This window comes from Tubulanus polymorphus, chromosome 7 (genome assembly GCF_964204645.1).
Source record: "Tubulanus polymorphus chromosome 7, tnTubPoly1.2, whole genome shotgun sequence".
Taxonomy (NCBI): domain Eukaryota; kingdom Metazoa; phylum Nemertea; class Palaeonemertea; order Tubulaniformes; family Tubulanidae; genus Tubulanus; species Tubulanus polymorphus.
In genome coordinates this window covers 15,039,955-15,066,712 of record NC_134031.1, presented here as the reverse complement: position 1 = coordinate 15,066,712, position 26,758 = coordinate 15,039,955, and the positions used below count along the sequence as shown (strand labels likewise).

Here is a 26,758-nt window from a genome sequence, read left to right as displayed (position 1 = left end):
TATAATTCTTTCCATAATTGATATGTTTAATTGTTTGATAATGCTTTGATTTATGTGATCTTAAATATTTACCACCACAATAACAATACACTTTTTCATTAGGATTAAACTTTTTAAATTCATTATCAAAATCACATTAGAGTATTGAGTGAATAAAAATAAAAATAAATTCGAGCGTGCGAGAATTTATTTTCAATTTTTTATGAGCTCGACCTTTCGACCTCTGGTATAGAACAAGACATTTATAATTACTTTACTCGTTATCGTTGGAATGTGTTAGATTTTTCGAATAAATGTTATTTTATATAAAATACAGTATCTACACTGAAAGCGGAATTGATATCGAATGTATAAACATCCTATACACAGTAAGCGAGTCCAGTGAGTCTGATTAGGGCAAATATGAGTAAACTATAACAGATATAACTATATCATCAACTCCGATATCAGATAGGCAGGCCCCAGTCTACAGTTCAGGATCCAGTTCATAACTCCAATAACTTCTTTAGGCTGATCAGTTCTTGGACAATCTATCAAATAACTCTTAAATTTTAACTCACAATTGTGGAACTGGGTTCAGAACTGTGGAAGTGGTTCCAGAACTGTGAAACTGGGTTCAGAACTGTGGAACCTCACCCCACACTTATAGAAAACGTTGACATTTTTTACAGAATGATAGGTATCCCGCGTACAGTTATTCTAGTCTGGTTGATGGCGTTGCTGCTGGCCGTCACTGGTACGGCACGAGGTGACAGTGACTGCAACTACAAAGTAAAAGGAGAAGAGATTTACTTTGCGTGCCGACCTGGTGAAGGGTGTGATCACGATGAAGTTGTTGTGCCAAACGGCGTTTGTAACGGCTCAACATGCTGCAAATGCGACAAAGTAGCGAATTCAGCAACAAAATGCGGGTGAGCAACATATTGGAATCATATGCGAAAATTATTAAATTTTATCATTAATTTAATTATTAGATTTTATTTGAGAAACTCGAGGCATTTCAACCTGGTTTTAACCGTGTTTAAACCTTGTTATCGACTGTAGATTCGAACCCGGGACCCATCAATCTGCCAATAGTAGAATCATGATAGCAACGTTTGATTAAGCTTTCTCTTTCATTGCAGATATGTGGCACATTTAGCGGAAGCCTAAATATGTTTTATGCTTGAATTTACACTTCCGTGGGAAATTGATTGTTTACCAATTATAAATAAATGACCCGATTACAACTTGACCGTTCGATTTATTGATTATCTCAACGTATCTCGATTTTTCATGTACTTTTAAACCGCCAAGTGCTGCCCCTGTATTAACCATTAGCGGTCAAAATGCGAACCAACTATTAGTTACTTGCCACAGTACGAATACCAGCTGACTAGTTCACTCATCGCTAACGTAAGGGCAGAACGGTAACTGTCTGTCACTAATGGTTGCGGGCAGCGGGGTCAGAAATTCTAAGATAAGATGAATAAAACTACAAAATCTTCTGCCAGATTTAAATGATTTTATGTGAACGTGACTATTTTGTCATTTTGTTTCATTATTGATTATCTATTCGATTTAGGCCGCGTGGGTTGCGCTAATTTACTATCAATCTAAAAAAAATCGTGCGTTTAATAAAACGTTTTAGCGATTTAATAGAACATAATTCCCCAATATGGATATTATTCGGTGATGTTCCCTGGATTTGAGATCACTGCCCAAAAAAAACAAACTGCCGCGATATGGATAACCTGACTTGGATATTCTCGGAGCTACTCATTTCTCGGTGAAATCGTCTCAAACGGGTACAGGCATGTGGAGGCAATTCATTGGGCGAACTAAAAGAGGAATTGATAACCGTTTTTAAAAACACAATCGCCATCAAGAGTGTCAAGTCAATGGGAAACTGGAGGTTGAGGACCGTCAAACACTCAAAGCAGCTAGATTCATCATCATGTGGAGTCTTTGTTCTCAAGGTATATGAAAGGACTTTATATACAGGGATATTATTGATATTAACAAGTTTAATTATGGTATACCCTGTATCTAAATAACTTGCAGGAGACCGTGTTTGTTAATCAAATAGGCCTCACACTATAATTGATTATATTCTGCGATATTCTGTAGTTTGCAGAGAGTATTTTGGCAAATGAAACCCTTGAGTTTGACAATACTAGTTCTGCGATCGATCAGTACCGATTTGAGATAGCCATGTGGCTCATGGGATCGATAGGTAAGAAAGGTGAACAGTACGCTATAAAGATATACACATTCCTTTACCTGAAATTGAAATTACAGTGTATTTTCATTCAATAGCTACAGATCCTTCAAAGATGTGCTGTCTATGTTGTCATGCAAGCTCAATTCATGTTACCGATTGGGTAAGTTTCCGTTGACACTAATTGATATTATACAATTTTTCTTCTATTCGTGGTGAATGTTTAGAAATGTTCCCAGTTTATTTGATTTATCATTTTCAATCAGATTGGCTGTGATAGATGCTTTAGGTGGTTTCACCTAGCTTGCTACAACAGACAAATACCCCTGATAGGCAGCAACATTGCAAGCAGTGTGATGTTTTTTTGCAAGTACTGCAAAGCTATTGACAGTAAGCAAAGATCAGTCTCGCGAATATCTTTTCTATCTATTATATTAATTCTTTAATGAATATATTTGCATTCATTTTTATTCAGGCGAACAAGAAAATCAAGGAAATCCTATAGGAAATGGTGAGTTATAATGAATTGCTGTTGCATAACAATGTATCAAACTTTGAGGAAGACTGGGAAGACTCCAATCGGTTGGCTGGCATGATTCATTTGGTCGACCTGGTTTACCCAGAATGATTCCATTTATAACATTATATTATTATAGGAGTTATTAAAGTCTTAGGATAATTTGATGAAAAATCTTACGAAAGAAAATCAATGATAATTTTTTCACAGTGTACTTAGTTAAGACTAAGGAGAAATAATTAAGTTGGTTCTAGCTCCGAGGTATCTACTCACTACACATGTCGCGCGCACAATCCTAATTTTAAAGTAAGAGTAAAAGACCAACGGAGAATGAGGATAAATTGAATAGAAACTTTTCTTCAGGTAACCTTCCTGATGCGTCCCTCGTCCAAAATGAAAATGAGCTTCATGATGCAGAGTTCGTTACTAGTAAGTTCAATATGTCAGGATACCGGGAATGTCCATAATTTATTGCAAGATGGATTACAGATGGAGACAAACATTCGCCAAGGAATCATTATGATAGGCCTACTGTAGTAGAAAGTTAGTACTATGAAATAGAGTCGTCCTAAAGTACCCTGTTTTTCTATATTACAGATAATGAATTACCAGACATAGTTCCACCAAAACGAAGAAAAACGAGTGATTTTGAGTTCGAGAATACCACTGCATGTGACAACAAAACTGCAGGTCTGTTAATTCTGCATTTCTTAATTCTATTCAATCAGATTACTAATTTGATGTAGCGCATTTGTGACCACGAACATAATTATGTTCGTATATAACGAATTAAGTAGGAGAGGTATGGTCTTGTATATACATATATGTGTACAATTAGTAGGTACGAAAATGCGAAAAGCTGTAAAAAAGAAGAAAAAAGAAACAGGTATACTTTTCACAGATTTGAATTTAGTTATTACATCTGTATCGGTTATTTTTGACAATTACATTGACTTTTCTAGGCGGAAAGATGGAGTTACCGAAAAAGGAAAGAACTAGTAAACAAGAAAAAGATATAGGTAATTTGAAAATAACGACATGAAAGCTGTAACACGTCTCATTTTAGCGCTTTAACATATCAATAATGTATTATTTTTCAGCGCCATTTTACATGAAGGAAAGATCGACGAGAATAAAGCGATGCCAAGGCTGCCCTACGGATCTTAAATCGAGACTGGTTGTGGCTTCATATGGAAATTATCAATTCTTTGATAAAAGATCTGCCAGCAAGAGGGATTCCTGGAGAGTTGGTTATTTCCACCCTAACGCCACTTGTATTTTGAGAAAATACCCTGAATTTGATGGAAATATCTTTATGCCATCAGATGTTGTTATATCTGATGAAGAATGTATTGAAATTTTGCAAAAGGGCTTAAAACCAACGTACTAATGCTTCGTCATTTTACAAAATGTATCTTCGTAAGAATCCAAAGATTATCATAGTTGATTTTTTTATTTTGCAGTTATGAATTCTAATAATTAGTTGTGATATCATTTTGAGCTATACTATCGTCAGGTCAGGTAGTTTGACAGTAAAAAATGTCCTTTATGTTTTGATATCATTTTATCTGTCATTCTATAATGCGATACCTCTAAAACTGTCAGCTGGTACAGTATAACATCCCTTTAAAGTCATGAGTAATGGTTAATCAGAATGTATTTTATTCAAAATATCATGTTTTATTTTGGATTTTGAAGTTATTAATTGCCCTGGTTGTTTTAATATCAATCTATTAGGGGGTAGCTCTAATACTGTCAGCTAGTACGGTATAACATGCATCCCCCTTTTAAGTCATAAGTAATGGTTAATCAGAATGTATCTTATTCAAAATATCATTAATATCATGTTTTATTATAGATTTTGAAGTTATTAATTGCAATAGTTGTTTTAATATCAATCTATTAGGGGGTAGCTCTAATACTGTCAGCTAGTACGGTATAACATGCATCCCCCTTTTAAGTCATAAGTAATGGTTAATCAGAATGTATCTTATTCAAAATATCATTAATATCATGTTTTATTATAGATTTTGAAGTTATTAATTGCAATAGTTGTTTTAATATCAATCTGTTAGGGGGTAGCTCTAATACTGTCAGCTGATACGGTATTACATGCATCCCCTCCTTTAAAGTAATAAGTAATGGTTAATCAGAATGTATCTTATTAAAAATATCATTAATATCATGTTTTATTTTGGATTATGAAGTTATTAATTGCCCTGGTTGTTTTAATATCAATCTATTAGGGGGTAGCTCTAATACTGTCAGCTAGTACGGTATTACATGCATCCCCTCCTTTAAAGTAATAAGTAATGGTTAATCAGAATGTATCTTATTAAAAATATCATTAATATCATGTTTTATTTTGGATTATGAAGTTATTAATTGCCCTGGTTGTTTTAATATCAATCTATTAGGGGGTAGCTATAATACTGTCAGCTGGTACGGTATTACATGCATCCCCTCCTTTTAAGTCATAAGTAATGGTTAATCAGAATGTATCTTATTCAAAATATCATTAATATCATGTTTTATTATAGATTTTGAAGTTATTAATTGCAATAGTTGTTTTAATATCAATCTATTAGGGGGTAGCTCTAATACTGTCAGCTAGTACGGTATTACATGCATCCCCTCCTTTAAAGTAATAAGTAATGGTTAATCAGAATGTATCTTATTAAAAATATCATTAATATCATGTTTTATTTTGGATTATGAAGTTATTAATTGCCCTGGTTGTTTTAATATCAATCTATTAGGGGGTAGCTATAATACTGTCAGCTGGTACGGTATTACATGCATCCCCTCCTTTTAAGTCATAAGTAATGGTTAATCACAATGTATCTTATTCAAAATATCATTAATATCATGTTTTATTATAGATTTTGAAGTTATTAATTGCAATAGTTGTTTTAATATCAATCTATTAGGGGGTAGCTCTAATACTGTCAGCTAGTACGGTATTACATGCATCCCCTCCTTTAAAGTAATAAGTAATGGTTAATCAGAATGTATCTTATTAAAAATATCATTAATATCATGTTTTATTTTGGATTATGAAGTTATTAATTGCCCTGGTTGTTTTAATATCAATCTATTAGGGGGTAGCTATAATACTGTCAGCTGGTACGGTATTACATGCATCCCCTCCTTTTAAGTCATAAGTAATGGTTAATCAGAATGTATCTTATTCAAAATATCATTAATATCATGTTTTATTATAGATTTTGAAGTTATTAATTGCAATAGTTGTTTTAATATCAATCTATTAGGGGGTAGCTCAAATACTGTCAGCTGGTACGGTATTACATGCATCCCCTCCTTTTAAGTCATAAGTAATGGTTAATCAGAATGTATCTTATTCAAAATATCATTAATATCATGTTTTATTATAGATTTTGAAGTTATTAATTGCAATAGTTGTTTTAATATCAATCTATTAGGGGGTAGCTCTAATACTGTCAGCTAGTACGGTATTACATGCATCCCCTCCTTTAAAGTAATAAGTAATGGTTAATCAGAATGTATCTTATTAAAAATATCATTAATATCATGTTTTATTTTGGATTATGAAGTTATTAATTGCCCTGGTTGTTTTAATATCAATCTATTAGGGGGTAGCTATAATACTGTCAGCTGGTACGGTATTACATGCATCCCCTCCTTTTAAGTCATAAGTAATGGTTAATCAGAATGTATCTTATTCAAAATATCATTAATATCATGTTTTATTATAGATTTTGAAGTTATTAATTGCAATAGTTGTTTTAATATCAATCTGTTAGGGGGTAGCTCTAATACTGTCAGATGGTACGGTATTACATGCATCCCCTCCTTTTAAGTCATAAGTAATGGTTAATCAGAATGTATCTTATTAAAAATATCATTAATATCATGTTTTATTATAGATTTTGAAGTTATTAATTGCAATAGTTGTTTTAATATCAATCTATTAGGGGGTAGCTCAAATACTGTCAGCTGGTACGGTATTACATGCATCCCCTCCTTTTAAGTCATAAGTAATGGTTAATCAGAATGTATCTTATTCAAAATATCATTAATATCATGTTTTATTATAGATTTTGAAGTTAATAATTGCAATAGTTGTTTTAATATCAATCTGTTAGGGGGTAGCTCTAATACTGTCAGATGGTACGGTATTACATGCATCCCCTCCTTTTAAGTCATAAGTAATGGTTAATCAGAATGTATCTTATTCAAAATATCATTAATATCATGTTTTATAGATACTAATAGATACTATCATTTATGTTATCATGTTTATATGCGTTATTCTTATGTTTTACTGGATATGTAAATATCGTTAAATATTGAAAATAAAATATATTTTAGTATTTGAAAAAACGGAATGGTCTGATTACTTTTTAAATTTACGGTTTTGATGCTTATAAAATGCAACTGCCGAAGCATTCATTACTGAATGCATTGTTACGTAGTATTTTTTTCATTGCGAGTGATTTTATTCAAAAACAAACAGTAAATAATTGGTAATTGTTTGATGAATCAAAGCATCAATAAATTGAATTGAATTGGTACAAAAGAAGGGGATGCCTCTAGTACGGGGATGGCTTTTACTCGTTTGCGGTAAACAAGCAGTGGAATCCCACGCGCATGCGCAATCAGGGGGTGCCTGTATTGAGTGGGATACCACTTGTACTGTGACACCGGGTAAACATTATTGAAGAAGGGTTCCGCGATCTGATTTCGATAAATAAGTAACGATGTTAATTCCCGGCAGTTACATCGATCACAACTGGTATAAAACATCTGAAGCTAAAGATGTCATGCAGGCGACAATTAAGGATCAACAAAACAGGAAATACTTCGGTAAAAAAACATAAAATCGAGTTAAAATCCTCTTCGATTCGACGTATCAGTCTTTTTTGCAGTTCTCTCTCTCACTCTCGGGTGTACTGTCAGCTGATGTTTATTGGCCGTGTTGACAGAGTGCAATAGTTGCGGTTACAGAACTCCAGTTAGCACGTGCACAATTCTGACTTGTAGTGTTGGGATCCGAAATCAAGAAATGAAAAAATATCTCTAGTGTTAACCACAGCACAGTGGTCTGCAATGAATATAGTCAGTAACCTGTCTGTGGTTTAGTTTCACAATCGGATATTTTCACAAACCACAGTCAGGAATGGGAAGGTCATTTTTGTATGAAATCTTCGTCAGCCAATTTGACTGACGAGTAATTTGCCTGGCATTTCATTGCCTCTTAAGATATCCGTCTAATTTTTGTTGTAATCGACGCACAACAGATTCGTAGTTTGTCTGATACCTATAACACCTCACCTGACGATCTTAATCCATGTGCAAATCGGCCGTAAAGTGAGAGTAAATTTCCGTCGGGTCAACAGCTGCCATTTTGAAAATTACTTGAGGTGCTGGCACCTGTGGACTGAGGCCAGGACAACAGCACAAACTAACGAAGCGAAACGACGAAATTGAAAAAAATTAAGAAATCAACACTTATTCACATTTTTCTTTTACCAGAATTTATTATTTCATAATTTAATATGGAAAACCTGAAGATTTGAAATATAAGTTGGAAAACCATCAAAAATAAAAATTGTCGTTTCGTCTTGGAAGTTTTATATAAATCCTTGTAGGTCCCCTTGTCTTATCATGCCACATGTGCAATACAGAGAAATGGCGGCCAATGGCGAAATTGGTGGAGAAATTAATTAATTTCTCAAAATAATGTTGATTAACCACTCGAAACATACATAAAATTGGATTATTTCGAAAGGTACCTATGTTAGATTGTGAATTAAGCCATTAATTTTGGACTGAAGTGAATATAAAGTATATTTTTGAAGTGTTACTTTTTCAACCGTGTTTTGGTCCTTGTCATCCCTAACGTTGGTATAAGCCCATCCGATTATAAAAAGCTTACCACCAACGATTAGGTAACTAACTACAATGAATACCAATCGTTACTGTTCCGGCTAGGTACTAATTAGACTTTAGCCACAGAACACTACTGGAGGATTAATAAAAAACGAAATTTAATTCATTTATAACCCAACCCTGACCCTATTCTTTCACCCATGCTATATACAGTGAAGACTCCCGTACCCGTAGACAGTTAGGCCTAGTTATTTTTTTGATGCGTTCCTCATCGGTTTTTACGTGTAGGTCTATTGGAGAGACCAAGCGTCCATTCACAGCCAGACATTGATGAATACAAATATAAGGTATTCGTATGCGGAAAAACAGCAGTGGGAAAAACGAGCCTGATCGCAAAACTAGCCGGATTAGAAATACCATCAACTCACAGTGAAACACCGGGTAATCTCGAATAAATAAAATCCGTCTTACTCGATAATCTTGCTTTACAGTAGAGTCTAAGGTCTAAATGCAGTTTAGTTCACCGTTTTCACTATATGGGGCTAGTGTTATTTACGGTTAGTAACGTGATAAAACAACGCGATAAATCGCGAGAGACAAAGATGAATTTTAAGTCCCACAATCACAGGATGGTTCTAAAACGATTTTAAAATTTATTGAAATCAAATCACTCTTGAAAATGGTTTTTTAGTGTAAAACTGAAAATTTGAGGTTTTCATAAATTTTGATAGTTTTGATGTTTTAAAATCTTTTTCGATCCTGTGATTGTGGGACTCATATTTCATGAACGGTTAGCGTTTTGTACATAGCCATCGGGACGACGCCTAAACTGAGGTCGCTAAGAGTCTACTGTAATCAAAATAAATATATTTTGTTGTAATACATGTATTCAATTGAAGGTATTCAAGCTACCGATGTATTTTGGCCGGCGTTCGTGAAACAGTGCAATAAACCGGTGATGTTTCAGCTACAGTTCTGGGACGCCGGAGCTCAGGCTATAAAAAAATATGACCACATTTTACCCGTAAGATTTAAATCTAATTTTAATAAAAAATTTTAGTCGGTTCCACGGTTGTGAGTTATATCAGAGTTAAAATCATTTCATTTTCACTGAGGTAACTGCGAGTCGAATCTTAACTCACAAATGTTGAACTGGATCCAGGAGTCCACGTCACCAGTTCCGAGAAGAAATGAGACACTAGTTGTAAATGTTTATGTGTTGCGTATTTCAGGCTTGTAAAGACCGTTTAGATTGCGTGCTCTTTCTGTTCTCGTACGTCGATAAATCGAGTTGCGAAGATTTAAAGAAACAAATGTCACGGATAACGGAACCTAAAGATAACATGTGTAAAATCATTATCGGAACTAAGTATCCTTTTAATCAAATACCTTCCACCCAGTTCAACAGTTCAGTCCCCACCCAGTTCCACAGTACAGTCTCTGCCTAGTTCCACATAGTTCAGTCTCCACCCAGTTCCACATAGTTAAGTCTCCACCCAGTTCCACAGTTTCAGTCTCCACCCAAGTCCACAGTTCATCCAGTTCCACAGTTCAAAGTCCATCCAGTTCCACAGTTCAGAGTCCACTCAGTTTCACAATTCAGTTCTAAATAAAACAGGGTTAATTAATCATGGAAAAAAACCTGACCATTTCCAAGATATTAAACTTGAAGCTCTCGGTCCCTCTACACGAGTAAGAAGCAGTTAACCGTTTTTTAGAAATGAACTTGAATTAAATTGGGTTGATATTGTTACGAATCCTTAATTCGAACGACAGATTCGACCAGCACGCTCACAGCGAGGTGTCACTTCGCGAACTGAAACAGTTCGAAGACACGTGGAAACTTCCGGTTTTACGAGTGAAGAACGTTCCGGTGTTTCATCCGAGCGAAACTCGCTCCGAACTTGGCGAGGTCGCCCCCATTCTGAATCTACTGTGCGAATATCTATGGGAGAGAGATTTAATCTTGGCAGACGGATCACGAATCGAGGATACCGAGAACGACGATACTTCTAGTTTAAGAGATCCATCGTTTTACGTCTAAATCATCCGCCCTCCAGAAATTAGTTACAATCATATCTAGCTCTAAAAATGTTTATATTTATATCATTTCTAAAATAAACTTTTCATCTTTTTCAATCCTGACATCGAAGTGAGAGGTTATTTTTGTTAATTCGTGAAGTGGATGGACTCGAGGACTCTTTTCTACAAACGGATCAGAATACTTGCTGGGGTCATTTCTCCTCAAATCCTTAAACCTGATCAAGATACAGGATGACAGTTGAGAACATAGTTGTGTATTAAATATTAAAATACTGTTTATTTTTTCAAACACGAAGAATCATCATCATCTGTGAATTGAAAATCTTCAACTACATCTTCCATTTCAGGAATATCGGACATTTCATCTTCACTTTCATCATCATCATCATCGTTATCACTAAGTTCTTCCTCTTCATCACCACTTCCTTCCTCCTCACCACCACTACTACCTTCCTCTTCACTAGCTGAACCAGCCAGTTGATCCAAATCGCCTTCGTCGAAATCACTGAAAAAAAATAAACAAATTACAACTGCGGCAAGTGTGGATCCACCAGACGGCTCTGACCATCAAAACGTCCCTTGGTCAATTAATGTGCAAATAATGAATACCTGTAACTGTCAGCATCACCGTCACTGTCGCTATTGGTGAGTGTTTTATGTTTTTTAGTTGTGGGTCGTTCAGATTTCAGTAAGAATCTAGTTTCATCGTCGCCGTCCTCGTCACTTGATGCGTCGAAAATCTCGGAGAATTCTTTCCTCTCTTCGGGCGTCGCTCGTAGCGGACCATTCGGGCGTACAATCACCGGTAGATTATCGCTTCCTACAATCTGTTCAAATACATAAACATTCAGTGTCACCATATTTGTAAGTAGACTGTGGCTGTGGCGGTTACCTCTGATCTACAGTCGACAGTGGCAGTTGCCTCTGAACTACAGTAGACTGTGGAGGTTGCCTCTGATCTAAAGTAGACAGTGTGGCCTCTGATCTACAATAGACTGTGGAGGTTGCCTCAGATCTACAGTACAGATAATTTTCAGATTTGGCGGCCTAAAAGTCAAGTTCAAATTTAATTGAAAATTAACTGATGCTCACAACATATAACCCAGCGTTTTGTTGCGCCATCTTGGAGGAGTTGGAAAATTTATAACTTATTGTCGATGGGCAATCGACTCAGGGGGGTAAACACAGTCTACTGTATGATAGAAGTCTGGTTTTAAACCTCTCATCAATCCCCAGCTCGAGTAAATTACGAGTTTTACCTGGTCTTTTCCGGCTGCTTCCATCTGTTTTTCTCGATCTCTCAATTTACGCCAACTGGAATAGAATTTACCGAGCGGCGTTCCCTCCTGTTTCATCGCGATTTCCCAATTGTCGACCGCAGACGAGTCGGTGATGTCGATCGAACTGGATTTTCGGCGTTGCTGAATCGTTTTGCTCGATTCTTGCACCTTGTCGACGATCTGTTTGATCTGCTTCGTAAAACTAGCGACTTTGCATTGTTTGATGAACGTCTTCAACTGAAAAACAATTTCGACAAACCAAATTCTTAAGACGTATTCTCTTAAATTTACACAAAGGTACTAAACCCTTTCAGTGCTGACTACCCTATAGCGCTGGAGATAATTTGAAAAATTCCACCCTAGTGTGTTGAATAATGGGAATACCGCTATATTGCGTCTACACCGCGACGCAGTGTATCGTTAGTTACTCATATTTCACTATGTTTGACAGGTGCTGCCATCTTTCAATAGAGATAAAAACTAATTACATCAATACACTGCAATGCGGTGTACTAGCAAAATCCATCATCGATTCATACACCGCACTGCGGTGATGCGGTGTAGACGCACTGAAAGGGTTAAGCAAGGAGATAATAATGAACAACTATGTGGAGTTGTATTGGTTTTTGTAACAATGACATTGACATGTTTTAGAATGTTCGACTGTGAGAAGCCAGGTCATGGGTTCGAATCCCGGGTAAGATATGTATCCTCATTGCCTCTCTCCATGATTGATACATGAAATGTATGATGAGGCTGGGGGTGATAACACCAAATTTGGAGCGCATCTGAACTCACTAAGGTCAGGATACCTGCGCTATATAAATTTCAATCATTACCATCATTACCACATTACGAAAATTGTCAAGTGAAAGTCGAGAGAGTCCATAAAAATCTTCAATCAGCAATCAGCGGAGACTGGATTTCACTATTTAATGGCTTACCTGCAAGACTGCGGGAAACACTAATTCAGGGAAACCGATACTGTGTGAATGTAGGTTAAAATGCTCCATCAATAAATCGTAAACTTGTTCGATCACACAATCCTACAAATACAGATTACACAATTACAGATCTTCCCCACAACTTCTACCGGTTGATTTCAGCTTATAGAATAACAAACAGAAATAGCCGGGTTCAGTTGCTGAAAAGTTGGTTTAAGATAACCGGCGGATAAATGCGAATAAACTATCCACTGGTTTACTCTAACCAACTTTCGAGCAACTGCAGCCCCTGATTTTTTTTTCAACTTACTTTGAATTTTTTTTCTTGTAGTTGAGTTTTGGACAGTTTCAGCACGCAGTCGAAGTTAAACGTTTTCAAACTGGCTTTAGTGTGCTTCTTGTTGAAATCGCTCAATTCAAAAACCTGTAAAATAATCATCAAATTTAATTAACGAGTCCTACTGGCACCACCTGGTGGAGGTCGACTCAGGAGTAGTACGTACCTCTAGTATATGCGGCAGGACCGGGATGTAGAATCTCGTCTTATCCGATATTGTGTTTAAAGTTCGGATGCAATGAAATCTCAGCGGGTAGTATTTAGCAGCGGGCACCAACCTATAAAACACAATGTTCTTATTTTTTCATTTTTTATTTGGATCTTGAAATAGGGATTGACCCTGTTATCTATTCAATTGGTAGACTTCGCTTGATTTTTGATTCGGTGTCCCTCACAAACCCACCACACCTGCCGGGAGCAAAACAAGGAGTTTGATTTTGAAATTGGAAATTGAAGTACAGATATAGCTTTGTGATCGGCAGTCGAAATTACAGCATTTTTTGTTTAAATCAAAGTACATAATTGGGAAATTTTGTTCCGGTTCATTCAAACAATTTCTCAACCACTCTGAAACAGCTGGTGACTGATTGGGGGTAACTTCATTGGCTGCCGAAGTTAATACATCGAGATTCTGGCGTTATTAGCAGACGAGAGGTTTATGCAGGCAAGTTGTGTTTAGGATTATTGTGAGCCCTTATCAAACTTCCGTCCAGTTACTTCAATCAATCACACTCGACGAGAAGTTGATAAGGGACCATAATAACCACCGTCAGATCTCCGACTTCAGATGACAGTTTTTAGTTCTTGTAATATTCGCTGCCATTACAAGCAATTAAAGCTCAATCAAAACCGATGGGGAACTCGCAACTCCGGGGTCTCTCCCACCAGATGATAACAATAGGTCCATAAATCATATCCATATATTATCACAGCAACCACAGAAAAAAACAAATTTTTTTTCACTCAGATATCGGTATAATAAGTGGGGTACCCGCAAAACCAGTAGATGGTGTGACAAGCAATAAGTCTTACGTTATCAAATTTCAATGAACTGAATTTTTTGACTCCCGAATCCATATATAATCACAGTACCCAACAAATATACGACGCTTTCCTTTTTCTAACTAAGATATCAGTATAGTTTTCATAAATGATCGATTCATGCAGAAAAGTCCATCAGGATTTAATTGAATAGTAGAAGAAATCGAACACGGACGACTGACAATCGACTGGCGACACTAGGTGGACCCTCGCCTGCAACATGTGGAATCCTCGAATGCCACAAGTAGCACAGGGTGTAGGACACTTACTTGATCGTTCCAATGATCGTCTGTGTAAGTGGATAGATGAGTGGATCTAACGTGTCGTTCGGGTGTAACGTCGTCAGGAATCTCGTCCAGAAATTTATACAATGAATAAACTGCCAGTTATAAACAGCTTGAATCGATTCCTACAACAACAAAACACAACATTAAAACATCACAGATTTCATTATCAATCTACAGCCTCAAACAGTCAAAACTTGGCAAGCTTTGGGTTCATATAGAAGAAACTTGTCAGAAGAAAGATCTCTAGATTGAACGAAATGGGGGGCCTCTCTCATCTCTGTCGGGTAAATGAACTCCAGCCCTTATCAGTTTTCCGTCCAGTCGTTTTTTCTTTTCTTAAACTCGACGAAAAAGTGACAAGGACCAGAAATCCATCACATTCAACAATGTTTACAGTTCCTGTTGCCAGTTACAACCACAAGCCCTTATCAAACTTCCGTCCAGTATTGATTTCAAACTCGACGTGAAGTTGACAAGGGTTCATAGCATTTAGTATCCGTTTACAGCGGTAGATTGTGCCAATTCTGTGTCGTCAGTGAAGATGGATCCACTACAGCCATGTCTGTTTGTCAGTATAGAGGGAGCCATGTCCATCTTCTTATGGATACAGTCACTGCAGTCTGTCTGTTGGTATAGATGGAGCCACTGCAGCCATGTCCATCTGTCGGTATAGAGGGAGCCACTGCAGCCATGTCCATCTGTCGGTAAAGAGGGAGCCACTGCAGCCACGTCCGTCTGCTGGTCGAGTCGATACAATCAGACCTTATCAGACTTCCGTCCAGTAACGATTTCAAACTCGACGAGAAGTTGATAAGGATTGATCATAGACAGCTCTCTTAACCCCAGTACCTAGAGCTGAGCTTCACATTTCAATCAAGACAACACCAGCCTAACTTTGTTCTATGACAAAGGAATCAGTTGCACCAATCTTAGAGTGTTTATTAGAGTATTTAAGGACTAGAACGGATGTCAGATTTCAGATTTCTGTTAAACTCGGCAAAAGCCAGGAAGGGTGGTAGAAGTTAGTTCATTTTCTGCCCTTATCAGTTTTCCGTCCAGCTTTTGAATTCAACACGCGGGATGAAAAAGTCATAAGGGTAAAAACGTTGAACATTTCAAATCAATATCAACCAATCGGTGAATAGTATTGAGATTGAACCCTTATCAGTCTTCCGTCCTGTCGTTTCATGAATTTAGAACACGACGAAAAAGTGACAAGGATACAAAACACAACCGACATCGTTTTTACAAGGTCACCGCGCGGAGAGGTGAAGTAGTTGCCGACCAAAAGCCCTTATCAATCTTCCGTCCAGCTTCATTATATAGACAAACGGCTCGATGGAAAAATGACAAGGATTCTTAGCAAACTGAGTCACTCAAGCATCCAGCACGAAAATAGGTTCAATCAGAGAGGATGACTAATTCATTGAAATAACAGCTATCGCTAGCTCAATGAAAAATTTTCACAATCATTCTCCGTTCATATTTGACTCACTCTAGATTTAAACATTGGACTCAGGTATCCAGTTCCACAGTTGTACATTAGTTAACTCATGACTGTGGAACAGGGCCGGGGTCAAAAATTTTTTTAAACTCTTAAAAAACTCGACTATTGTTCACACTGACCTTTTTCTTAGTGTTGATAGCGTTACGTAGGTGTATAGCTAATTGCCTGATATACACGAACGCCAGTTGATAGGCCGAATCGATATCCAATGAAAATACTTCAACGAGAGATCGTTGCATGAAGTTGATCTGCGGTAGTGACGTAGGTGAAGTGAATTTACAATTCTTTACGAATGACATATACATTTGCTGAAACGAGAAGATATTCACATGTTAAAGGGGAACTGCAGTGAAAAATTGTTTGTATCTATGTGTTAGAAACCTTTATAAATACATTTTCAAAACAGCAGAAAACATTTCATCTAATACTTTATCCAAAAAAGTGGGTTTCGTAGAGAGTGCCTGGCCGTCGCCATTTTCTCCACGTAGCAGACACCTTTTCTCTCAGCTGTGACGTAGTTCGGCCCACTTCGATACATGTTACTGCTGCTATTCATTGTGTTTTCATCACAGTCCAATAACAGTTCTAAACTGCAGCAATATGCCACACAATTATTTGCAATTATTATGCAATTATTTGGATATGTTTCACACAGTAAGTGGATAAATAAAAGTAAAGACCCCGCTGGCAGCTCAGCAGGAGTATTTTAATCGCAATTTTTCAACTGAGATCTTCAATGAGTGTATCTATTTGTGTGTGATGGGCCAGGATACGTCATCAATGTTTACATGCCTCACTTTGGAATTCAATTAAATATGGCGGCTCTCATCTGCCGTAAATTCTGCTGATAACAGTATCAAAATCGTTGTATACAAGTTAATCAGGGAGAATTGGAAATTTCAACTAGTGTTATGCTAAACAACAACAAGAATAGAATGAATGGCCAATTATAATTTTTTGACAACAGTTCCCCCTTAATTACGATCAAAATTCAGCCTGCTTTTAACAGCAACTCTGGATAATTCTAAATTCGGCACCCAGTTTCAATCACAGTACCTCAGTTAAATCAGTCCTATTTTTCAATATCTTGAATTTTCGAATAGCGGAATAGTCAAATTTAACCCACAACTTTGAAATGGGGCCCGATTTTCACATTATTTATTTTACAGATAACAGGGTTACAGATAAATAGCCTGGTACCAAAGTAACGATGAACTTTTAACTGTCATTATCCACGACTGGTTAACTCCAGCAACCAGCCCCTGATTTTCATACCAATAATTATTAGCACGGAACAGGCCCTGTTCTTTCCCATCTAATCTAGAAGATTAACTTAAAACTTGCTATAGTGAACTTACTTTCATGAAATTCGTCAGATTATCGGCTGCCTGTGTCCGAGCTAATCGCATTAAACAGAGAAAAGCTAAAACACGGCTGGTCTCATCAGCGGTACTCCACGTCGTAATCAAATGCTGTGAGAAAATATAGAAATATAACAATTTCAAATCAACGTCGAAATTAAATCGTAATTTACTTCTCGAGTTTCGTCATTCGCTCACCTTTAACATGGATTTGGAACTTTTCGGAAAACAAGCAACGTACGGAATCAACTGATAAACATGTCGTAATACGACATTAACGATCGACACCTCGGCGACATCGGATAATAACTGGAAATACAATACAATCTTACAGTCGACTGATCATCACCTTTTTAGACAAACAACCTAATTGCTGTAGTCTTTTACTGATGCTGCACTGCACTATATCATGTGCTATATATTGTATCTCAATTGTACTGCTTTTACTTTCTGTAAAACACCGTAGAGCATGATCATTGGAATAAGGCGCTGTATAAGTTTTATATAATGATCATAATAATAATATCTCACAATCCTCATTATTAACAGTTCACGATCCGGTCCTGCCGTTCTCCGTTTTGACATTTGAAAGTGAACTAATTTTCATATTTCAGTTATCAAGTATAATTTGACAGCAGAATCAGGCATGTATAAATTCTAGTATTTGGTATTTGACATTGTCGTCACTCCAACACAGTAAAACTAATCAATGAACTGCAGAATCACAAACAGTAGCAGCAAATGTTTTCTGTAACGAGATTTATCCCTTTCAATGCATCTACACCGCAGTGCAGTGTATAAATCAGTGATGAATTTTGCTTGTACACCGCAATGCATTGTATTGATGTAATTAGTCTTTATCTCTATTAAAGATGGCAGCACCTGTCAAACATAGTGAAATATTAGTAACTAACCATACACCGCACCACGGTGTAGACGCAATATTGTGGTATTCCTGTTATTCAACACACTAGGGTGGAATTTTTCAAAATGTTCAAATCATCTCCAGCACTATTGGGTATTGATTAGTCAGCACTGAAGGGGTTAATACCTTGATGATAGCCGTAATATACCCTCGGACGTCGATCCGGAGTTTCTTCCAGCGCGATGAATTCGACGGAACGAAGTTTCGATTCTGGACGGTCGGTTGTTTTACGTTCAACGCGGCGTTCAACGTCGGAATCATATCGGTCATACACAACCTTACAATAGCGTTGAATACTGTAAATATAAATACAAGTCAGTCGCATTATTGTATCATCTAATTACCCCTAGTTTAATATTGTATATTACACCTAGTTTGTATCACATTCTTAATTAGTCTCCCTCAATTAGTTCTGGATTATGCTTACTTCTTCAGGGTAGCCACTTTCAGCCCATCTACAAATCCCCTGGGGCCAGTTCCATAGTCATGGTTAACAGAAAAGACCGGTTTAAGACCATCTTTATATAGTCAATAAGACCACTTTTGGAGTAAGTCTTGACTACGGAATTGGCTCAAGAGTTTTCCCTAATTTTTTCCATGTTTACACAAATTCCCTGAGTGAATGAATCACAATTTCTAGGTTTAAAATGTTACAATCTATTCATTTTTCAGTGAATCACTTGCTGATAAGGAAACAAGCGCCCGATAGCATAGTATTTTCCAGGTTTTTTGGTAAGAATTGTTGTTGAAAGCGTTTTTCCTGAAATTTTTCTAGATTTTTCTAATTCTTTGACTTTTCCAAGTTAAAGGTTACAATATCTTTACTTCCGAGTGATCCATCAATTCAACAGCCATTTGAATATCTAAACGGCAGTTTCTGATGTATCAGACTCATCAAGACACCCGAGATACTAAATTCAAAATTCCTTACCTGTGCTGCCCTCTACTTTAAAGTTAATAGGCGCCTCCTCTACGTCCTCCTCACTTTTAGCCGCGATACTCTGAACGGCTGCTTTTAACGCTTGAACTAAATTATGAATCGAAGCAATCGTTTTTTGCTCCTACAAAAAAAAATTGCAACAATTTTTCATCTAAAATTTACAGGGATGATAACAGGGCATCATTAAAAAGGCGGAAAATTTTAAATCTCATATTAACTTAGAAATAACGAATGCCGTAGGCGTGAAGTTACTGGCAGCGTCAGCTGCCAGAATAAAAGGGGGTCTGGGGGTCCTCCCCCAGAAAATTCTGATTTTTCAGATCGTTTTTCAGCAGTTTTAACATTGAAATTTCACTCGGAGAATTAAACAACCTCATCCGATGATTTACAGTTAACACACCGCTAGTTCCAAGACGAGTCAAGATGCTCATCATCTATTCATTTGCATAAGAAAAACAATGTAGGCGGCGCCCCGTTACGGGCCGCAAAAGCCGTTTTTCAGCACTACACGCGAGCAACTCAGTAAAAAAATCAATGATGTAGATATATATACAAGGATATCTTTTTTTTCTTACCCGCAGATTTTTTGTCCATTCTTTCAACATTTTCAGCGTGATCAACGTTTTACCGCCGGATTTCTTTTTCTTGCGTTTTTGTTCCGAGTCCGCTCCTTCGTCCTCATCTGTAGTGCTACCCTCGCTGTCGCTAGCAACCTGTGCAACAGTTAAACATAGAAGTATTAAGAATTCGAGTCATTGAAAAGGGAAAACCAAATTTTTAGATTGAAGATAATTCTAATTTTCAATTTACTCTTTCAGAGAGTTTTTAATGAAGAACTCTCAGTCTAATACCATTCGCAGCTTCAGAAATCAGAATCAAAATTTATGATCAGTGTTGAACTGCGTAACTGAACTGGGCCAAACTTTTAAAAATTACATACTTGAATAACCATTGATGAAACACTATGTGCGTGTCATAACAATTAATTCATAATTTTGTTAAAATTAGTATTCCTGAAATTGACAGCGGAACCTTGTTACAGCGAAATTCACGGGACCAGGAAATATGTTCGTTATGACCGATAGTTTGTTATATCCAGTATGAAATTAATCAAATTATCTTACTTGGGACAAAATTCTATATTTGTAATATCCATTTTGAGTTCGTTGTAACGAGGCTCCACTAAATTAGGTTTTGATCGAAATTTCGAATTAATAAATAAATTATCAGCTAAAAGGAAACTTTTGTATGTCAACTTTCTCGTATTAATGCGGGATTCTCTCTATCAAACTTACTTCAAGTTTATCGGGAGGTCTGTATCCTTCCTCTTCACTTTCATCTTCGCTACTGGTACTATCATCGATCCCTTCATCATTCCCCTTATCGTCGACATCACTGCCGCCGCTGTCATCGTCGTCAGACTCGCCGAATTTCAACAGATCCTTGTTTTGAGTTTGTAGAAACTGATAAAATTCCGGATCTTTATCTTTGAGGCGTTCAAGTTGAGCTTTGTGTCCCGAAACGGACGGCAGAGCATCGCTACAACATACACAAACAACATGTGCGGTGAAACTGTATCTCAATCCGGCAATGCGGCACCAAATATAGAAATATCCGACCAATAAGATTCACACCGCCCTCTCCCAGTGTGTCTGTCTGACTGTATACTTTTACTTACATAGTCTAGTGCCCCCCTGCGGCTGACACTAACTTCTAAATTAACATATAATCCAAGCGTTCAGATCAGTCTAATAATCCGCCCTATTCATTAAATCAATGAGTTATGATTGTTTTATACTTTATTTGTAACAGTCTGTAGATGATTAGTGCAGCACAGACAGGGGAAGAGACACAGTTTGCGCAAACAATCACCCTGGCTAGCTAGTGGGGGTCCGGACAGTGCAAGCTGAGTTTATTGTTGAATAAACTCTTTGATCAGTTCCATTGTTTAATATTTAAGGGGTCTAGAGAATATAAATATTATGATACAAACATAATCTCAACAGATAATAATTATAATAATTATCTTACTTATTATTATAATGCTTCTATTTATTATTTTCAAGGCCATGAATCGTTTCTGTTTCTTAAATAATTTAATACAGCAAGGGGGGGCAATTTGGGCTATGAATATCTATTCAATATCTCAAGGGGTTTCGATGAAACATCTGATTCTGAAATAGGCCTAAATCTTTTTATCTAATTTCCTGGAGGAGACGGAAATTCTTACTCTTCTTCCGCTGCTTTGTTCTTCTTTTTCTTTTTCCTACTGGAATCTGGGATATCGTTTTGATTTTTGCGTTTTTTTGCCCCGGTTACAGATACCGCCGCCGCCGGTGGTGGTCCATCGTCGGACTGGTCGTCATCTTCACTAGAGTCTGTCCCACCGAATCCATTATTCATAAATTCATCAACGCTCATATCACCCAAACTTAAAATATAACAACCGCGTTAATTTCATAGGGAGAAAGGGGTAAGGGGTATATGGTAAAAATGTCCCGGAAAATATATTCCTGGAAAAAGTGTCCCAGGGAAAAAGTGTCTCCGGAAAAAATGTCCCAGTCTATCATTACTAACTTGGTAATGTAGTTAATTTCACATTACAATAACACCAGAGACCAAACTTGCTGATACATTTTGATAACAATTCTAACATTTGATAACAAATAATGGCTCTTCTTTGATTTAATTATTTGTAGTATAAATGTAACATCTTGAATTTGAAGAATCATGTAATGAGTTCAACTGTTCTCAATAGGAAAATTCAATTTATGCCAACATTCCAGGCCTATAATTCTCATGGTCACTCAATGAATTCTTTTTTTATGGTTAGTGTGCAATTTACACTATTAACAAGTTTGTTCCCTGGTGTTATTTTGATGTGAAATTAACTAAATATGTAATGAGACATTTGTTTCTATCTTATCGGACATTTTTTCCAGGCGTTTCCTTTTTTGGAGGGGAAGAGGTTGAGGGAGGAAGAGAGATGGGTTAGTAGTAAAGAATCAGCAGTAAAAATCCCCAATTCTTCAAAAGAGGCAAAAATGGTTGTAGGTTAAAATCCCCAAATCTTCAGAGAAGGCAAAAAATCCCAATTCGACAATTTTTCAAGATAATTTCAAGGTAAGATTTCAATAAAACTGCAATATATTTAAGCTGTGCAATAAACTCTTTTGTAACGAAAAATTCTTAGAATTAATTAACTTTATATTTGTGATATTCTTAAAAATTCGAACTGGAATATTTTCGAAATATGAACTCTTCTTTATTTGTGGAATATTTTGCCGTGCAATGCGATAAATTATTGGGAATAACGAAGTTTTTATTTGAAAAATCTTAAATTCAAGTTCACGGTCATTAATTCTCAGAATTTATCGCAACGAAAAAGTTCATCGCACTCAGTTCAAATATGGCAGTGGATATTTTGCAAATGCAATAAAATCATTAAAACTTTATATGGTTTAGGGTTAGGGTTTCGAGGGTTAGGATTAGGTAAGGGTGAGGTTTAGGGTCCGTTTTTACCCCTAGGGCTAAGATTAGGGTAAGGTCAGGGTATAGGCTACGTAGTGAAAACCTGTGAGCCCAGTACGTTAGGCTAGCAATCTGCTGGTCCGAGTTCGAATCCCGCTCCATGCTCCTATTTTCTTTCTTTAACTCTGTTCTCGACACTTTCCTTAAATTTTCTAAGTTGCCCACCTCAATGCCCCTGTGCGGTGTCAATTAGCCAATCAGAACACGCCATTGGCCAAATTGCGTTTACAGGAATAATGCCGAATTGGCAAAATATCCACTGCCTTCACAAATAGGCTATATCGCAGTTTTATTGTAAATGAATAGAATTGGAGAAATATCTTGGGTCGCTTTGAAATGTTCTTGAAAAATAGCAGAGTGGGGATTCTTAACAATATTCAGAACTATGAACTGACCCTAAACAGACAAACAGACTCCGGCTCAAGAGAGATAGCTCAGCCAAAAAAAGGGGAGCAGCCTGAATGGGAACATGTCTGAGACACACAGTTCACAATATCAAAATATATCTATGATATTCGAGGTAACAACTTAAGCAGAAGGGAGTTTTTAAAACCAGTCTCGTACAGGGCGGGGAGATTAGATCGGCGGGGGAGGAAAAGGAGGGGCGAGGAGGGAGCGTATCACATCACACAGAGGCCGACAGATGTCTCTATTCTCTCGCTGTTTTCGCGCCCTTCATCAATCAACGATGTTCAATTAACAATTTAATTAATACTGTTTGTAATAGACAGTCTCTACACTCACGCTGTCGGCGTTTTTGACTTCATCTTGCTGTCTAATTCTGTCTATTCTCCTCTCTATCTTCTAACTGCATCAGCCACGCGACTCGACGAGTCAGTACAGCGCCGTCTAGCGGGACTTACTCTCGCCCTCGCCTCAGACAGGACAGCGTCTTATACGTTACTAATACTCCCTTCCCGGATTGTATTTACCGCCGATGTAAGTTAAACTAGGTATAGACGGAATTAGGCTTTCCAATGAGACCAGATTGAGCCCGATTCGAGCCCGGGAACCCCGTTAACGGCGAACCTGAACTTAAAATGTCCCATCCGAGCCTCGCTTGCCGCAGTATGACTCGGCGTCGGGTTTTTGTAAAATTATCGCATTTTCGTTGTTCAACGAATATTTCAATGAATTAACAATCAAAAGGGCGCGGTTTTCCCTAATAACATTATTTTAGATGATAGAGTATTGGTAAAAATCGTTTGATTTTAGCCTAAAACTGGTCTCAAAATGATTAATGTTTCCATAATCCATTGTTCCACCCTGGTCCGGCCAGTCCCTCCCACTCCATCACACCCCTCCTCAATTCAATAATCTATTTTATCATCAATCAGTAAAATCAGTTTCTAAGGTGGATACTTTTCTCTGATTTGTCAGGTTGTTGTTATGGCGACGGATGGGGGCTGTGTCGATGATTATTCATTGTTGCGTTGCCCGGTCGACACTAGCGTACGCAGTATGATTGACTATCTAGAATGCGCTGTCACCGCGACGGATGAGGTACGAGGTTACCTCGCGAGGGACGTCAACGTGATCCTCGAATGTCGCTCGTGTCGCGGTTTATTTCGATCATTGCCGAATTTAATCGCGCATAAGCGCGTTTATTGTCGCAGCAATTCGAATAATAGTAACCATGACGACAACCGCGATCGAACCGAACCTAAGATGGCCGCCGCGTCGTCGTCGCCGACGGAAACGTTAATTCTCGAACCGACGAATCCGGATTCGACGGAGAGTAAATTACGTAAACGCGTCTCGAAGAACGCAGAGATTCCGGCGTCGATCGCGGAGCGAGTTCTCAACGGGACGTACAACGGGAAATCCCCGGAATATCGGATATTTACGGACGCGAAAGAAAAACGAGATCGAGATAATCGCGATTCAGCAGTCGAGATCGAGTTACTACCGATCGACGGAAATTCTAACGCGGTGTTTCAATCGGTCGTAACCGATGACCTCGACGACCCGGCCCCGTCGGAGAGTTCAAGGTCGTCTAAACGTAGCAGACGTTCAGGCGGCGATAATACGGAAAACGGAAATAAGTCACGGGCTGAGAAGAAAGCGATGAAATTATCGCAACAAGCCGATCTGAAAGAACTTTCCTGCCGCACGTGTGGAATGCAGTTTAATGCGAAGAAACTATTGTTGAGTCATATTTCATTGTTGCATTGTGGGAGTCGTACTATTTACCCGTGTTTATATTGCGAGTGTAAATTCTCGGCGTTGACCGACGTCTCGCGACATCTAGAACAAAAACATAACAAACCGGCTACTCATTTCGACCGGATCCGAGAAACAGTCCGACAACAATCGTTTGTAGTTAACATCGACGCGCCGCCGGTGACCGACGAGAGCGGTGCCGAGTCGGAGTCCGACGAGGTCACGTCGGAGAAGTCGTCGAATTGTTGTAAAACGAGGAAACCGCGAGCGTCTCGCGCGAAATCTCCGAAAGGCGAAAAAACCGAGGCGGCAAACGAGGCCGGCAAATCGTCATCGGATAGAGCGAAAAAATCATCGTCTGCGAAGAGCGAAGAGAAAATCGAAGTAGGAAAAGCAGAGAAGAGTCAGGTGGGAAGAGCGGAAAGAGGAGAGAAGAGCGACGAAGGAAAACCAGAGAAGAGCGCCGTCGATAAACCGGCGAAGAAAACTCTGTTGAAACGAAACGCGCAAAGAAACGCCGAAAAAAAAACGCCGAAAGATTCGACGAAACAAGAACAAACTGATTCGGAAGCGGTCGCCGCGGAGACCGCCGATTCTTTGTACGCCAAGCGACGTCGGTTGTATTCGAATATCGAATGCATCGTCGTGCAACGAGGTTCAGGGAAAGCGTTTAAATGTCCGATCTGCGAACGACTTTACGATAAACGCAACACGCTGCGTAAACACATCTGGCGCGGGAACTGTTCGAACTTCAAAACATCGACGCCGACGAATTCGACTAGAAACGCGAAACGAGACAATGATACCGCCGTCGTCGTTGCGGGCGATGAGAGCGCTGTCGTGGCGGGGAACGAATTCGATCGGGTTTGGATCGACATTTACGGTTTGACGATCGAACAGATTCGTAAAGTCGAAACGATCATCGACCGCGATCAAAATAAATGCGTCAAGTGTCAGCGATGTTTCGGTATTTTGAGTAATTTACGACATCACGCCGTGCGACATCTCGGAATTCAGAGGTATAAATGTAACCTGTGCGATTATAAAGCGTTCATGCAGGCGACGATTCGCACGCATTTGAAACGCACTCACAATAAACACATCCTCGACGGACATCCCGACATGCATAAATACATCGAGATGCTGATCGGGGAGGAGGTCACCGCCGATACGAATACCGGCAACAGACGCATATCGTCGCGGTTACAGTCGGCGGAGGATCGTCGCGCAGCGGCGGCCGCGGCTATCGCTAAGGTTACGACGCAGCTGACGAGACCTGTGGTCGCGGAGACACTGGAGCAGATGGATAGGAGACCGGTTGTCGCGCAGACGGAGCAGCAGAAGGAAAGGAGACCGGTGGTCGCGCAGACGGATAGGAGATCGTCTCCGATTCGCGCCGGAGCGATGGTCGTACTGCAGGATATCGTTAAAGAGTACGATCAAATAACATCTAAAATCAATCAGAGCTGTACAGAAGAGAGAGCGGAGATAATGGAGGAGGAGGGAGAGGAAAAGTCGAAGGAGGGAGAGGAAAGAGTGGAAGAAAAAGAAGGAATGGAAGAGGGGAGAGAAGGAGGAGTAAAAGAGAGAGTAGAGAAGAATGAAGAGGTGACTTCTTGTCACTCTAGTAATGATTCTACTGCAAATGAATTAAAACAACATGATGATGATGATATCATAAACACCAGTACTGCAACACCTACCACAGCAACACCTACTACTAGTCTTCTGCTGAACAATGAAAATCATTGATAGAAAAAATGAATCAAATCTCGTCAATCCAGTCTTTAAAAACTGTACTTTATATT

The 26,758-nt window shown here is 38.2% G+C and overlaps 4 protein-coding genes across 5 annotated transcripts; 3 read left to right on the top strand and 1 right to left on the bottom strand.

Moving 5' to 3' along the window:
* The first annotated feature begins 1,791 nt into the window (after positions 1 to 1,791).
* LOC141908960 (uncharacterized) lies at positions 1,792 to 4,619 on the top strand. The gene is made up of 10 exons (XM_074799268.1): positions 1,792 to 1,958; positions 2,110 to 2,215; positions 2,299 to 2,363; positions 2,467 to 2,590; positions 2,676 to 2,711; positions 3,081 to 3,146; positions 3,315 to 3,407; positions 3,559 to 3,603; positions 3,680 to 3,736; positions 3,818 to 4,619. The coding sequence occupies exons 1-10, from the start codon at positions 1,881 to 1,883 to the stop codon at positions 4,105 to 4,107; spliced, it is 960 nt and encodes a 319-aa protein (XP_074655369.1). The 5' UTR covers positions 1,792 to 1,880; the 3' UTR covers positions 4,108 to 4,619.
* Positions 4,620 to 7,373: 2,754 nt separating this feature from the next.
* On the top strand, positions 7,374 to 10,743 carry LOC141907984 (ciliogenesis and planar polarity effector 2-like). 2 transcript variants are annotated; one of them, XM_074797733.1, is made up of 5 exons: positions 7,374 to 7,565; positions 8,880 to 9,032; positions 9,491 to 9,615; positions 9,824 to 9,960; positions 10,368 to 10,743. In XM_074797733.1, the coding sequence occupies exons 1-5, from the start codon at positions 7,460 to 7,462 to the stop codon at positions 10,633 to 10,635; spliced, it is 789 nt and encodes a 262-aa protein (XP_074653834.1). In that variant the 5' UTR covers positions 7,374 to 7,459; the 3' UTR covers positions 10,636 to 10,743. The 2 variants fall into 2 exon arrangements, with proteins under 2 accessions (XP_074653834.1, XP_074653835.1); XM_074797734.1 differs by lacking the exon at positions 8,880 to 9,032.
* Positions 10,744 to 10,887: 144 nt separating this feature from the next.
* Positions 10,888 to 23,666, bottom strand: LOC141907983 (nucleolar complex protein 2 homolog). Its single transcript, XM_074797732.1, has 16 exons — positions 23,532 to 23,666; positions 21,487 to 21,687; positions 20,552 to 20,795; positions 19,832 to 19,969; positions 19,248 to 19,377; positions 18,443 to 18,612; positions 17,590 to 17,700; positions 17,389 to 17,502; positions 16,150 to 16,338; positions 14,506 to 14,645; positions 13,362 to 13,473; positions 13,169 to 13,282; positions 12,859 to 12,960; positions 11,894 to 12,151; positions 11,244 to 11,461; positions 10,888 to 11,139 (listed from the first exon to the last, which is right to left on the bottom strand). The coding sequence occupies exons 1-16, from the start codon at positions 23,552 to 23,554 to the stop codon at positions 10,911 to 10,913; spliced, it is 2,493 nt and encodes an 830-aa protein (XP_074653833.1). The 5' UTR covers positions 23,555 to 23,666; the 3' UTR covers positions 10,888 to 10,910.
* Positions 23,642 to 26,758, top strand: LOC141907982 (uncharacterized). The gene is made up of 2 exons (XM_074797731.1): positions 23,642 to 23,726; positions 24,168 to 26,758. The coding sequence occupies exon 2, from the start codon at positions 24,177 to 24,179 to the stop codon at positions 26,700 to 26,702; it is 2,526 nt and encodes an 841-aa protein (XP_074653832.1). The 5' UTR covers positions 23,642 to 23,726; positions 24,168 to 24,176; the 3' UTR covers positions 26,703 to 26,758.

Excerpts from the sequence above, each read along its gene's own strand:
- LOC141908960 (XM_074799268.1), top strand. The coding sequence starts at position 1,881 with ATGGGAAACTGGAGGTTGAGGACCGTCAAACACTCAAAGCAGCTAGAT. Across the intron at positions 3,147-3,314 it reads TGATGCAGAGTTCGTTACTA|ATAATGAATTACCAGACATA; the intron begins GTAAGTTCAATA and ends TCTATATTACAG. Across the intron at positions 3,408-3,558 it reads ATGTGACAACAAAACTGCAG|GTACGAAAATGCGAAAAGCT; the intron begins GTCTGTTAATTC and ends TACAATTAGTAG.
- LOC141907984 (XM_074797733.1), top strand. The coding sequence starts at position 7,460 with ATGTTAATTCCCGGCAGTTACATCGATCACAACTGGTATAAAACATCT. Across the intron at positions 7,566-8,879 it reads ACAAAACAGGAAATACTTCG|GTCTATTGGAGAGACCAAGC; the intron begins GTAAAAAAACAT and ends TTTTACGTGTAG. Across the intron at positions 9,961-10,367 it reads AAAATCATTATCGGAACTAA|ATTCGACCAGCACGCTCACA; the intron begins GTATCCTTTTAA and ends TTCGAACGACAG.
- LOC141907983 (XM_074797732.1), bottom strand. The coding sequence starts at position 23,554 with ATGAAGTCAAAAACGCCGACAGC. Across the intron at positions 20,796-21,486 it reads AACAAAGCAGCGGAAGAAGA|CGATGCTCTGCCGTCCGTTT; the intron begins GTAAGAATTTCC and ends TGTATGTTGTAG. Across the intron at positions 13,474-14,505 it reads ACGATCATTGGAACGATCAA|GTTGGTGCCCGCTGCTAAAT; the intron begins GTAAGTGTCCTA and ends TGTGTTTTATAG.
- LOC141907982 (XM_074797731.1), top strand. The coding sequence starts at position 24,177 with ATGGCGACGGATGGGGGCTGTGTCGATGATTATTCATTGTTGCGTTGC.